This window comes from Anolis sagrei, chromosome 7 (assembly GCF_037176765.1).
Source record: "Anolis sagrei isolate rAnoSag1 chromosome 7, rAnoSag1.mat, whole genome shotgun sequence".
In the NCBI taxonomy this organism is placed as follows: domain Eukaryota; kingdom Metazoa; phylum Chordata; class Lepidosauria; order Squamata; family Dactyloidae; genus Anolis; species Anolis sagrei.
The window spans coordinates 21,472,208-21,486,101 of NC_090027.1; the positions used below are offsets into that span (position 1 = coordinate 21,472,208).

A 13,894-nucleotide genomic window follows, 5' to 3' on the forward strand; every position below is an offset into this window, starting at 1 on the left:
AGGTAGAGAAGGAAGAAAAGAGAGAAAGAGGAAGGGAAAGAAAAGGTGGGGGAAGGAAGAGGAAGAGAAGGAAGGAAGGAGAGAAAGAAGGAAAGGAAGGAAGGAAGAAAAGGGAAGGAAGGAAGAAAGGAAGGAAAGAAGGTGGAAAGTATAGACAGAAAGAAGAAAATGGGGGAGGGAAGGTTGGCCACAGCAACGTGTGGAGGGTACAGCTAGTATTTTATAACTATTTGATTATATTTGCCATTTTTAGTTATATGTACTGTTTTTTGTGTTTGCCTTGTTGATTTTCTTGTTCTTGAGTTACTTTGACTGCATCTGCATTTATTATTATTTGTTTCTTTTTTTGTTGTTGTTGTAAGCCATTCCAAGTCCCTTCAGGGATAGGAAGAGTGCTATAAATAAAGCATTACATTTGCTTTTTTGGAGATCTGGGTGGTCTGTTAATGTACAGTAGAGTCTCGGTTTTCCAACCTTCGCTTATCCGACATTCTGACAACCTATGCCACACATGAAACTAGAAACAGGAACAAACTTAGAAACTTGAATACATTCATCCAAAAACATAGGACCAGGAATTGAGAGCTGTTCACCTGAATACAACATTGCTCTCACAAAGGATTATACCAGCAGAAACCCACTAAAAAGGCCTCAGTCCCTCCCATGACATCATTCCTCACACACCTGCTTTTCCTCTTCTTATCTCTAAGCCACTGCAAAAAGTGAGTCTGTCTCTGTTGTATGCTCTGTCTCCAAAGTTCAAAGCGCCTTGATCTGGACAAACATTCATCTCCCACATTTTTCTCAATCAACACTTCTGACAGATTCTCATGAGAATTGATATCGCTTTTTCCATTCTCGTGGGAACTGACAGGAGATTCCAAAACAATTCTCTCCAGACCACTTCTGTTCTCCTCTGGGCCTTCTGAATCTATCCCAGCATCCCCTTCTGAGCACTCAGAATCTGACCAGGGTGCAACACAGTCCTGCAATTTGCTCTCTCCTTTCCTAACCCAGTCTTCCTCCTCTATCAGCCAAGAAGGAAAGGAGGGAGAGAGTGGATTGAGCAAGAACTGGCGCCATGGCCAAAAGGGATGCATTGCTCTCTGCTCGGTGGGAATGACCCTCTCTCCCTCTCAGTGCCAAAGCCTTGCTCAATCCAGGCAGATGCAATGCCAAGGAACTTCCAGAGAAATGGGAGGGAGACGTCCTCTGAAACATTCCAATCTTCTTGCCCAACGTTTTGTGCATTCAGAAAAGACACAGTAAATGCAAGAATTCTTTGTAAAAATATAAATCTTCATACACAAAAAGGACGAATGTTAGATCCCCTTCGATGCCTTTCTACCCTCCAGCAATATTAGAGATGCCTGGATAGGCTGGTGCGCCCCTCTCCCTGCCCTTAATGTCCCTTTCGGTCATGTTTGCTGCCCAATAGCTGGCTCCTCTCTTAGCCTCCTCTCTCCAGATGGGAATGACTTCTGGGAATGTGGGGAATCCACAGACATGAACTTCAAAGGGGCTGTTTAAGAGATTGAGTCCCTTTTGTGGATAGAACTCAATGGCATCTTGGCAAAGCTCCTTCAACATTCAGATAATGACTAACGGCCTCTGCAGGCTTTCACAATTTGCAAAGGACAGATGAGAGGGTCATCTTCCAGCCTTGGACAGCCAGTTATATAAGAACAACAACAAGAAGAACACTTTATTTATATTCCACTCTATCTCCCCAAGGGGACTCAGAGTGGATTACAACATACACAGAGAGAAAAACATTCAGTGTCTTTAATACAGTGGAATAACAATGACACACAAATACACGAAACAAAGGTAAAGGCTTCCCCTTTCATCTCCAGCTTCTGGAGGCAGTGCTCACTCTGGCCATTGGGAGGCACTCTTTTTCCATTTACAAGCTGAGGAGCCTGTTGTCCATAGACACCTCTGTGATCATGTTGCCGGCATGGTTGAATGGGTGCCTCTATTACCTTTCTGCCAAAGCACTGCCTATGGATCTGCTCACATTTGCATGTTTTTGAACTGCTAGGTTGGCAGGAGCTAGGGCTAACAGCGGGAGCTCACCCCGACCCGCAGCTTTGAACTGCCAACCTTCAGGTCAGCAGATTCAGCAGCACAAGGGTTTCACCCAGCGTTTTTTAACCTGGGGGTCAGAACCCCTGGGGGAGTTGCGAAGAGGTTGTCAGAGGGGTTGCCAAAGAACATCAGTAAACACAGTATTTTCTTTTGGTAATGAAGGTTCTGTATGAGAAGTTTGTCCCAAATCTATCCTTGCTGGGATTCAGAATTCTCTTTGATTGTAGGTGAACTATAAATCTCAGCAACTCCAACTCTCAAAGTTCAAAGTCTATTTCCCCCAAACTCCACCAGTGTTCACATTTGGGCATATTGAGTATTGTGCCAGGTTTGATCCTGATCTATCATTGTCTGAGTCCACAGTGCTTTCTGGATCCTTGGTAGAGTTCAGAATGCTCTCTGGTGGAAGGTGAACTATAAATCCCAGCAACTACAACTCCCAAATGTCTAGGTCTATTTTCCCCAAACTCCACCAGTATTCACATTTGGGCATGTTGGGTATTCATCCAAAATTTGGTCCAGATCCATCATTGTTTGAGTCCCCAGGGTTCTCTGGATGTAGGTGAACTACAACTCCAAATCTCAAGGTCAATGCCCACCAAACCCTTCCAGTATTTTCCATTGGTCATAAGAGTTCTCTGTGCCAAGTTTGGTTCAATCCCATTGTAGGTGAAGTTCAGAATGCTCTTTTATTATTTAAATCTCAGCCACTACAACTCCTAAATGCCAAGGTCTATTTTCCCCAAACTCCACCAGTATTCACATCTGGGCATATTGAGTATTCATGCCAAATTTGGTCCAGATCCATCATTGTTTGAGTCCCCAGGGCTCTCTGGACGTAGGTGAACTACAACTCCAAAACTCAAGGTCAATGCCCACCAAACCCTTCCAGTATTTTCCGTTGGTCGTAGGAGTTCTTTGTGCCAAGTTTGGTTCCATTCAGAATGCTCTCTGGTTGTAGGTGAACTATAAATCCCAGCAACTACAATTCCCAAAGGACAAAATCAAAGCTTACCAATATTCAAATTTGGGCATATCAGGTATTTGTGCCAAGTTTGGTCCAGTTAATGAGAATACATCCTGCATTTCAGATATTGACATTATGATTCATAATGGTAGCAAAATGGCAGTCATGAAGTAGCAACGAAAATAATGTTATGGTTGGGGGTCACCACAGCAGGAGGAACTGTATTCAAGGGGTTCGACATTAGGAAGATTGAGAAACACTGCATTACAGAAATGCACCAATAAGACTGTCTTGGATCCAAATGAAGGAAGGGACAAAGAAAGGCCATTGGATGGAAAGGGGGGGCGGGGTCCCAGTCCAGTAGATCATTTATCTCAGATGAGACACCAACCTATTTGGGTACCAAGACACCACCATAAAACAATGTGCCATTTTTCCTACAGCAAGGGATTCTGGCACTACGGAGCCACTGGGCCAAGGCTCAAGCAAACCATCAATGGCCTTCCAACTTCAGCCTTACTGTTGGCAGAACACACTCCTCAATTGGACAGTTTGCAGGGTTCTAATCCACAAACCCAAATGCAAAGCACAGCTGCTCGGCATCCCCAGTCAGCGGGGCGCATAATGCTCTGCAGAGTGGCAAAGCACACAAAGCTGGAACTTTGCACACCTGCTCAATCCAAGGCAAGGGAACACATTGAACACATTGAATGTTGATTGAGAGGCTCATTCTCTCTGCAAGTCCAACCTGATGGCCTCACCTGGGCAAAATGACTTCCGGGTGAGCATCCGCCTCCCCAGCCATGTCACCTGGCACTTCCTATCATGTGGGGCACCCAATAACAACAACAACAACAACAACAACAACAACAACAAGGGTTTCATGGACATTGACCTTGAGTTTGGGAATTGTAGTTCACCTACAACCAAAGAACACTGTGGACTCAAATAATGATGGATCTGGATCAAAATGGGCATGAATGCTCAATAATGTAAACACTAGTGGAGTTTGGGGAAAAGAGACTTGACTTTGGAGAGTTGTAGTTCCTGGGATTTATAGTTCACCTCCAAGCAAAGAGCATTTTGAACCCCACCAATGACAAAATTGGGCCAAACTTCCCACACAGAACTCCCATGACCAACAAAAAAATGCTGTGTTTTTATGGTCTTTGGCGACCCCTCTGACACCCCCTCACAACCCCCCCCCCCAGGGGTCCCGATCCCCAGGTTGAGAAACACTGGTATAGACAGTATACAGACTGTGGAAGTGTTGTTTTTGATGCTCGAGTCCACAGGGGGTGCTGCCGCTCCATCCTCTATGATGAAGAGCCATCAGAACTTCCTCATTCCAGCATTTTCTCATCTTCTTTTTAGCAATACCTAATATCTAATTACAGCTAAAGCTGTTTTCGAACTGCTTAGGTAAACAGTGAGCAGGGCTGACGGTCGGCCGCTCATGCCGAACCGGGTCTTCGAACTTGCAACCTTTTGTCTGATAGATTTTATAGTTGCTGATGATTTACCAGCTGTGTTGAACCTCCGGCCCAATGATGCCTCTGTGACTCCAGCTTCAGAGGAAAGGGCCGAACGGAAGTCTGGATTTTGAGCACTCAACACCTCTCCCAAGAAGCAAGGGTAGTGGTCTGAGAGAGGGGGCAGTGGTGGCACAATTGGTTAAACCACTGTATTGTTGAATCTGCTGACCTAAAGCTTGGCAGTTCAAAGCCACGAGACAGGGTGAGCTCCCGCTGTTAGCCCTAGCTCCTGCCAACCTAGCAGTTCAAAAACATACAAATGTGAACAGATCAATAGGTACCACTTTGGCGGGAAGGTAATAAAGGCTCCCATACAGCCATGCTGGCAACATGACAAAGGAAGCTCCTCGGCTTGGAAATTGTGAGCACCTCCTAATGGCCAGAGTTGAACACCACCTCCAGAAACTGATGAAAGGGAAGCCTTTACCTTTGTTTCATGTATTTGTGTGTCATTGTTATTCCACTGTATTAAAGGCATTGAATGTTTGCCTATCTGTGTATGTTGCAATCCGCTCTGAGTCCCCTCGGAAAGATAGAGCCGAATATAAAGGAAGTATATTATTATTGTTATTATTCTTTCTCCAGGAGGCTCGCAAAAGCTCATGCGGGCCGAGCCCAAAGCATTCTACGTCCTGCAAAATTATTCAATCGCTAACAGAATTAGAAAGGTTTGAAAGAGTGTCCGTTAAAAGGATAACTAGGAAACACAATAAGTGCGGCATAGTCACCCTTTCAGGCCCACTAAGGCCCCTTCCACACAGCTGTATACATTTCACATTGAACTGGATGATATGGCAGTGTGGACTCTGGTAACCCTGTGCAAAGCAGATATTGTCGTTTTATCTTCTGCCTTGATATGCTGGGTTATATGGCTGTGTGGAAGGGACCAGAGAACAGTCTGTGGGTGGAACTGGGGCGAGGGAGGAGAGGGGAAGCAAGCCTCCCAAAGGAAAGGAGGCCCAAGGCTTGCATGTGCTGCCTTTGGGCTGCTGCCCAAGGAAACGCTGCCTCTGGGATACTCTGTCAGCTGGACGAGGGAGTCATTCCATCCTTCCTCTGGGTGCTTTCCCTGGAAAGAAGGAGGAGATCCCAAAGGGAGGAATAGACCCGGTTTCTTGGGGGGGGGGGGCAGCTGTCTCAACCAAGAGTGGCCCTTTCCTCCTTCCTTCCTTCCTTCCTTCCCTCCCTCCCTCCTTCTTTCCTTCCCTCCTTCCTTCCTTCTCTGCTTCCCTCCTTTCCTTCTCTCCTTCTCTCCTTCCTTCCTTCCCCACTCCTTCCTGAGTCACAATTGTATGGACGAATTGCAATCACTGGAGCCTTCTACACTGCCATATAAAATCCAGATGATCTGCTTTGAATTAGATTATATGGCAGTGTCGACTCAGGCCCTTTCTACACTGTCATATAATCCAATTCAAAGAAGATCACAGACCAGGTATGGGCAAACCAAGGCCTGGGGTGGGGTGGGGGGTGGATGCGGCCCCTTGGGCTCTTTCCTCAGGCCCTCCTCACTTCTCAACATCTTATCCTTCCTTCCTTCTCTCTTTCCTTCCTCCTTCCCTCTCTCTTTATCCCTCCATACTTCCTTCCCTTCTATGCTTTCATTCTTCCTTCCTTCCTTCTCTTTTCTTCCTCCTTCCATCTCTTTCTCCCTCCATACTTCCTTCCCTTCTATGCTTTCATTCTTCCTTCCTTCCCTCTTTTCTTCCTCCTTCCCTCTCTCTTTCTCCCTCCATACTTCCTTCCCTTCTATGCTTTCATTCTTCCTTCCTTCCTTCTCTCTTTCCCTCCTCCTTCCATCTCTCTTTCTCCCTCCATACTTCCTTCCCTTCTATGCTTTCATTCTTCCTTCCTTCTCTCTTTCCTTCCTCCTTCCATCTCTCTTTCTCCCTCCTGACTTCCTTCCCTTCTATGCTTTCATCCTTCCTTCCTTCATTCTCTCCTTCCTTCCTCCTTCCATCTCTCTTTCTCCCTCCATACTTCCTTCCCTTCTATACTTTCATTCTTCCTTCCTTCTCTTTTTCCTTCCTCCTTCCATCTCTCTTTCTCCCTCCATACTTCCTTCCCTTCTATGCTTTCATTCTTCCTTCCTTCTTTTCCTCTTTTCTCTCTCCTTTCCTCTTTCTCCTTCCTTGGTTCCCTCTTTCCCTCCTTTCCTTCCTTCCTTCCTTCCTTCCTTCCTTCCTTCCTTCCCACCTTTCCTTCCCACCTTTCCTTCCCTCCTTGCTTCTCTCTTTCCCTTCTTTCCTTTCCTCATTTCTTCCTTTTTCTTCCCCCCTCCTTTCTTCCCCTCTTCCTTCTATCCTTCCTTCCTTCCCCCCTTTCCTCCTTCCTTCCTTCCTTCCTTCCTTCCTTCCTCCCTCCCTTCCTTCCCTCCTTCCTTCCTCTTTCCTTCTTCTTTCTCTCCTTCCTTCCCTCCCTCTCTTCTTCCTTTCTTCTTTTCTTCCTTCCTTCCTTCTTTTCTTCCTTCCCTCCCCCCTCCCTCACCCAGCCTCCCCTCAAGGCCTTGGCCTGTCCCTTCCAGATCCCAGCCACAGGACAGATATTTCCCAGGTCTGTCATGCAGCTGCCCTTGCAGGGTTGGGCATTGGCAACACATCCATGCCCAGAGACCCTCACTGAGAACCATTTCAGTGGAGGCACTCCAAGGTGTGCATGGGGAGGGTTACAAAAGGTGGCCAGGAGGACTCTCCCTCCCACCCCGTGCCCTGGCTGCTTTGGATGAGGGGAAGCAGCCCCTTCCAGGTCCCAGCCTGGATGCTCTTTCCCAGATCTGTTCTGTAATTGCCCTTGCAAGGCTGAGGCCATGCAGCTGGGGTTTGCCATGCACCCAGAGCCCCATTGAGAACCATCCCAGTAGAGTCACTCCAAGGTGTGCGTTTGGAAGGTTACCAAGGAGGGGGGGCTGCCTACACCATTGCCCCCAGACTTGGCTGCCAAAGAGGAGGAGGAGGAGAGGGGCTTGCCAAGGAGGAAGCCTCAGGCCAAAAGGGAGGGGGACAGGGAAACGGAGCCTGCTCCTCACAAAACAAGGGGCAAGTTGAGGGCAGAAGGAAGGGAAAGGGCAGGGAAAGAGGGTCCCAAGGAGAGGGGGAAGGAGCGCTAAAGGGGGGACAAAGGAAGGGATGGAGCATGCCACTGCGCGAAGCCAACCAACAAGCGAATAGTATAATAATATAATATAATAATCATAATATAATATGGAGCCCCCAGTGGCGCAGTGGGTTAAACCCCTGTGCTGGTAGGACTGAAGACCGACAGGACGCAGGTTTGAATCCGGGGAGAGGCGGATGAGCTCCCTCTATCAGCTCCAGCTCCTCATGCGGGGACATGAGAAAAGCCTCCCACAAGGATGATAAAAACATCAAATCATCCAGGCGTCCCCTGGGCAACGTCCTTGCAGACGGCCAATTCTCTCACACCAGAAGCAACTTGCAGTTTCTCAAGTCGCTCCTGACACGACAAAATAATAATAATAATTATTATTATATATAATATATCGTATAATATACTGATAGTGTATTATATATATTGTGGTATAATAATATAGTACAATATAATAATATAATAATAATAGAACAGTGGAATATTATATATTACTTATAATATTACTAATAATATTGAGGTGTAGTGGTATAGTACAACATGGTAATATACAATACTATGATTGTGCTATGCTAATAATTTAATACATTGTACACTGAAGACTATCCTACTTGGACAACAAGGGACACCTAAGGAATACATTGTATATACACATAATATTGGCAATAATATTATAATAATACAATATAATACTAATAATACAATGTAATAATTGTATATTATATATTACATGTAATATTACCAATAATATTGCAGTATAGTGGCATAGTCCCATATAGCAATCTATAACACTCATATTGTGCTATGCTAATAATATAATATATTTTATAACCATATAATATGAATAATATTACAATGTAATACTACTAATAATACAATATAACTATATACATTAATAATAATGTAGCATAGCAATACTAATATATTAAATAGAATTACTACTGATCATATATAATGGTAATACTGTTTTATTATTGTATATTTTAAGTTGGGGCCCCCTGGTGGCGCAACAGATTAAACCACTGAGCTGCTGAACTTGCTGACTGAAAGGTTGGCGGTTCGAATCCTGGGAGCGGGTGAGCAAGTTCAGTAGCTCAGCGGTTTAATCCGCTGCACCACCACAGCCCCAAAATTAATTAATTAATCTATCTATACATCCATCTATACACATAATAATAAAAGTGAAAAATGTGTATGTGACAGAAGTGTCCACTTACACACACAGCCTCCCACCTCCATAAGCAGGCTGTAGTTCCAAGTCCTGAGAAGCCTCCAAAGGCACTCACTCCACTGACATTGCAGGTTACAGCGAGCAGCATGAACATATCTCCCAAACACTGCCAGTGTCCTCCCCAAACACTACACCCCACCACCAAAGGAATGCTTTCATTTGGGAAGAATTTCATCCTAGATTTCACGTGTTTCCTCCGCCACAGGTAGGCATCTCAGGGTTCAATGTGTGGAATTTGCATGATCCCGCCCACTGCCTCTCCCTTAACCCTTTCCTAGCAAACACAGAGGAATTGGTCAGCAACTGAACAGACTGGAGAGATCCAGGACCAAAGTTGGCACAGAGAAGCCCCATGATCAACTGAACATACTGCAGGGGTTTGTGGGAAATGACCTTGATTTTGGGAGATGTAGTCCACTTGCATCCCGAGAGCACTTGACCCAACTGATGACATGTCTGGACCAAACTCAGCACACAGACACAACATGGCTAACTGTAAATACTGGCACAGTTTAGGGGTGATTGCTCTGGGAAACTGGGATTTGTAGTTCACCCTTATCCAGAAAGCACTGTGGACTCAAATAATGATAGATCTGGACCAAACTTGGCATGAATACTCAACATGCCCAAATGTGAACACTGGTGGAGTTTGGGGGAAATAGACCTTGACCTTTGGGAGTTGTAGTTGTTGGGATTTATAGATCACTTACAACCAGAGAGCATTCTGAACCCCAGCAACGATAGAAATGGACCACACTTGGCACACAGACCCAATATGGCCAACTATGCATACAGGTCTGGTTCGGGGTGGATTGAGCCACAATTCTGGGAATTATAGTTCATCCACATTGTGATATCTTTTCTAATGGTAGTGGGAGTTGTAGTTCACCCTTATCCAGAGAGCACCGAACCTGGCCGACAACAGATCTGGACCACACTTGGGACACAAACCCAACATGGAAAACTATGCATACAGGCCTCATTCGGGGTGGACTGACCCATGAATTGTAGTTCATCCACATTGTGATATATTTTCTAATGATAGCATTCATTTTAAAAAAGGAAATCACATTCTGACTTTTTCCTAATGGATAGTGTCACTAATTAACTAAATGATATGACCTAACACCTCAAAACAAACAACGCCTTTTGAAAATAACCCGAGTAACCCAAACTAGTAAATAAATAATAACACTGCAGTCCCCTCCCCAGCCTAAAGAGGGCGCCATTTCTCTGCAGGAGGCGAGAGAAACAAGGGAAACCCCCTCCCTCCTGATATTATTGTTGTTGTTGTTGTTGTTGTTGTTGTTGTATTATCGAAGGCTTTCATGACCGGAATCACTGGGTTACTGTGAGTTTTCCAGGCTGTCTAGCCATGTCCAGAAGCATTCTCTCCTGATGTTTCACCCACATCTATGGCATCCCCAGAGGTTGTGAGATCCGTTGGCAACTAGGCAAGTGGAGTTTATATATCTGTGGAATGATGTCCAGGGTGGGAGAAAGAACTCTTGTCTGTTGGAGGCAAGTGTGATTGTTGCAATTGGAAACCTTGATTAGCCTTGCAGCTTCAAAGCCTGGCTGCTTCCTGCCTGGGGGAATCATAGAATCATAGAATCAAAGAGTTGGAAGAGACCTCATGGGCCATCCAGTCCAACCCTCTGCCAAGAAGCAGGAATATTGCATTCAAATCACCCCTGACAGATGGCCATCCAGCCTCTGCTTAAAAGCTTCCATAGAAGGAAATCCTTTGTTAGGAGGTGTTAGCTGCCCCTGATTGTTTCCTGTCTGGACACAGCATATGTTTTGAGAATGCAGAAATGCTGGACGACTCCAACAACCACCCTATCAGACGACACAGAGAAGCCATTGAAATCCCCCCCCCCCCAAAAAAAATTGGACAATCTCAGCAGAAACGAGGAAACCATGAAAATGAACAAAATCTAGCTCCCAGTATTAAAAAAAACTCTAGAATCAGTACAGTAAATAAAGAAAACACTTAAAAAACAGGGAATTTCAGACAGAAAACAATCACCTCCCAACAAAGGATTCTCCCCATGCTACAACCAGTCAGGCTTTGAAGCTGCAAGGCCATTCGATGTTAATCAAGGTGGCCAATTGATGTATATATCTATGGTTACCTGTATATTTGTATTTTATTTGTATGTTGTATGTTGTGTCTGCACTGCCTGTTTTTGATAAGGCCAACTGGCTAATCAATAAAAATTGTTGTTGTTGCAACATTCACACGCCTCCAACAGACAAGAGTTCTTTCTCCCGCCCTGGACATTCCAACCAAGCTCTGAGGATAAGATGCAGGCGTCAGGAGAGAATGCTTCTGGAACATGGCCAGACAGCATGGAAAACTCAGAGCAACCCATTATTATTGTTGTTATTGTTATGTGAGACACAACAAGAGTAGGGCGCAGCAAAGAAGATCATTCTGCCGGCTTTTGTATTGGACCCCAAGTGACTAGGAGAGGCGTGAGCCAACTTGGTCCCTCCAGGTGTTTTGGACTCCAACTCCCACAATTCCTAACAGCCGGAATTGTGGGAGTTGGAGTCCAAAACACCTGGAGGGCTGAGCTTTGGCCATGCCTGAATGATGAATCTGTGCGAATAGTTGGGTGGCTTTTTTGTAGCCCACAGATGGTGCTTTGGTCAGCACCGATGTTGTTAAGTGCTGGCCAAGGTCTTGAGGCACTGCACCCAGTATGCCCACCACTACTGTCACCCTCTTGAGTGGCTTGTCTTTGCAGTTTGATCCTCTGATGAGGATGTATTCCTAAGAGAGGCGTGGGCAAACTTGGGCCCTCCAGGTGTTTTGGACTCCAACTCCCACAATTCCTAACAGCCGGAATTGTGGGAGTTGGAGTCCAAAACACCTGGAGGGCCAGCTTTGGCCATGCCTGAATGATGAATCTCTGCAAAGAGAGTCGGGTGGCTTTTTTACAGCCGCAGATGGTGATTTGGTCAGCGCTAATGTTGTTAAGTACTGGCCAAGGTCTTGAGGCACTGCACCCAGTATGTCCACCACTACTGTCACCCTCTTGAGTGGCTTGTCTTTGCAGTTCGATCCTCTGATGAGGATGCATCTATGTATTCCTAATCCCAGCTTGGACCCGCCAAGAGAGAGACTGACAGCCGCAGATGGTAATTTGGTCAGCGCCGATGTTGTTAAGTGCTGGCCAAGGTCTTGAGGCACTGCACCCAGTATGCCCACCACTACCGTCACCCTCTTGAGTGGCTTGTCTTTGCAGTTCGATCCTCTGACGAGGATGTCTCTATGTATTCCTAACCCCAGCCAAAGAGAATGACTCACTCACTCACCGAGGCCAACTTGGGCCCTCCAGGTGTTTTGGACTCCAACTCCCACAATTCCTAACAGCCTACCGGCTGTTAGGAATTGTGGGAGTTGGAGTCCAAAACACCTGGAGGGCAGAGCTTTGGCCATGCCTAAATGATGAATCTCTGCAAATAGAGTCGGGTGGCCCACAGATGGTGATTTGGTCAGCGCTGATGTTGTTAAGTGCTGGCCAAGGTCTTGAGGCACTGCACCCAGTATGCCCACCACTACTGTCCACCCTCTTGAGTGGCTTGTCTTTGCAGTGGCTTGTCTTTGCAGTTCACTATGTATTCCTAACTCCAGCTTGGACCCGCCAAGAGACAGACTGACAGCCGCAGATGGTAATTTGGTCAGCGCCGATGTTGTTAAGTGCTGGCCAAGGTCTTGAGGCACTGCACCCAGTATGCCCACCACTACTGTCACCCTCTTGAGTGGCTTGTCTTTGCAGTTCGATCCTCTAATGAGGATGTCTCTATGTATTCCTAACCCCAGCCAAAGAGAGCGACTGACTCACTCACCGAGGAAGAAGAAGGAGGAGAAGGAGAAGAAGAAGAGGCAGGGGACGCCGGCAGCGGAGGCAAGGGGGGCGCTCATGGCCGGCCCTTGGGTCTCTTGTCCTCTTCCCCCAGCCCGCCTTCTTTGGGTCCTCTTCCTCTCCGGCAAAGGCTTCAGCTCCTTCCAGGCGGAGGAGAAGGAAGAGAAGAAGGAGGAGAATGACAAGGAGGAGGAAGCGCCGTCGTCCTCCTCCACGGCGGCCCCCCCGGCAGCATCCTCCTCCTCTTTCTCCTCCGGCGTCGAAGAGAGAGGAAAGAGGAAGAAGAAGAGGAGGAGGAAGAAGAAGAGGAGGAGGAGGAAGAACAGGGCTCACAGCCCCTCGCCCATCCCTCCTGATGCAGAAAGGCGGGGCAAAAAAAGGGGGCGCGGGGGAGGAGTGCTTCCCCTCCCTCCTCCTCCTCTTCTTCTCCCTCTTCTTCTTCCTCCTCAACGACGAGAAGCAGAGACGCAGCCCCAGCCAAAGCAGCGCCTCCTTCTCCTTCCTTGGTCAAGTTGGGAAAGAGGGAAGGAGGGAGATGCTCCTTCGAAGGGAGGGAGGGGGAGTAGGTGGGGGAGGGAGGGAGGGGCGTGGCCAAAGGCTCGCCCAAGGGAGGGGCTTAAGCTCCGCCCACTCCTCCTTCTCCCCCCCCCTCTCAGACTTCGGACTCATCCTGATTCTTCTCCCTCTCCCCCCCCCCCCCCCGTCCGTCTTCGGACTCATCCTGATCCATCCCCGAAGGTCCCAGGTTTGTATTCATTCATCTCAAGGTTGTTGCCCAAGGAGAGGCATGTGTGCATAAACAGAGACTGGATGGCCATCTGTCCGGCCTGATTTGAATGTGATTTTCCTGCTTCTTGGCATAGAATCATAGAATCCTAGAGTTGGAAGAGACCTCATGGGCCATCCAGTCCAACCCCCTGCCAAGAAGCAGAAATATTGCATTCAAAGCACCCCTGACAGATGGCCATCCAGCCTCTGTTTCAAAGCTTCCAAAGAAGGAGCCTCCACCACACTCTGGGGCAGAGAGTTCCACTGCTGAACGGCTCTCACAGTCAGGAAGTTCTTCCTCAAGTCGCCTGTTATCTGC

At 46.9% G+C, this 13,894-nt stretch overlaps 1 protein-coding gene across 1 annotated transcript in view; it reads right to left on the bottom strand.

Moving 5' to 3' along the window:
• Positions 1-13,353, bottom strand: part of GFRA2 (GDNF family receptor alpha 2) — a 95,776-nt gene extending 82,423 nt beyond the window's left edge. The window contains exon 1 of the mRNA XM_067470727.1: positions 12,791-13,353. Coding sequence (XP_067326828.1) covers positions 12,791-12,866 — 76 coding nt within the window. The 5' untranslated portion in view covers positions 12,867-13,353. The remainder of the gene's footprint in view (positions 1-12,790) is intronic.
• Positions 13,354-13,894: the final 541 nt, after the last annotated feature.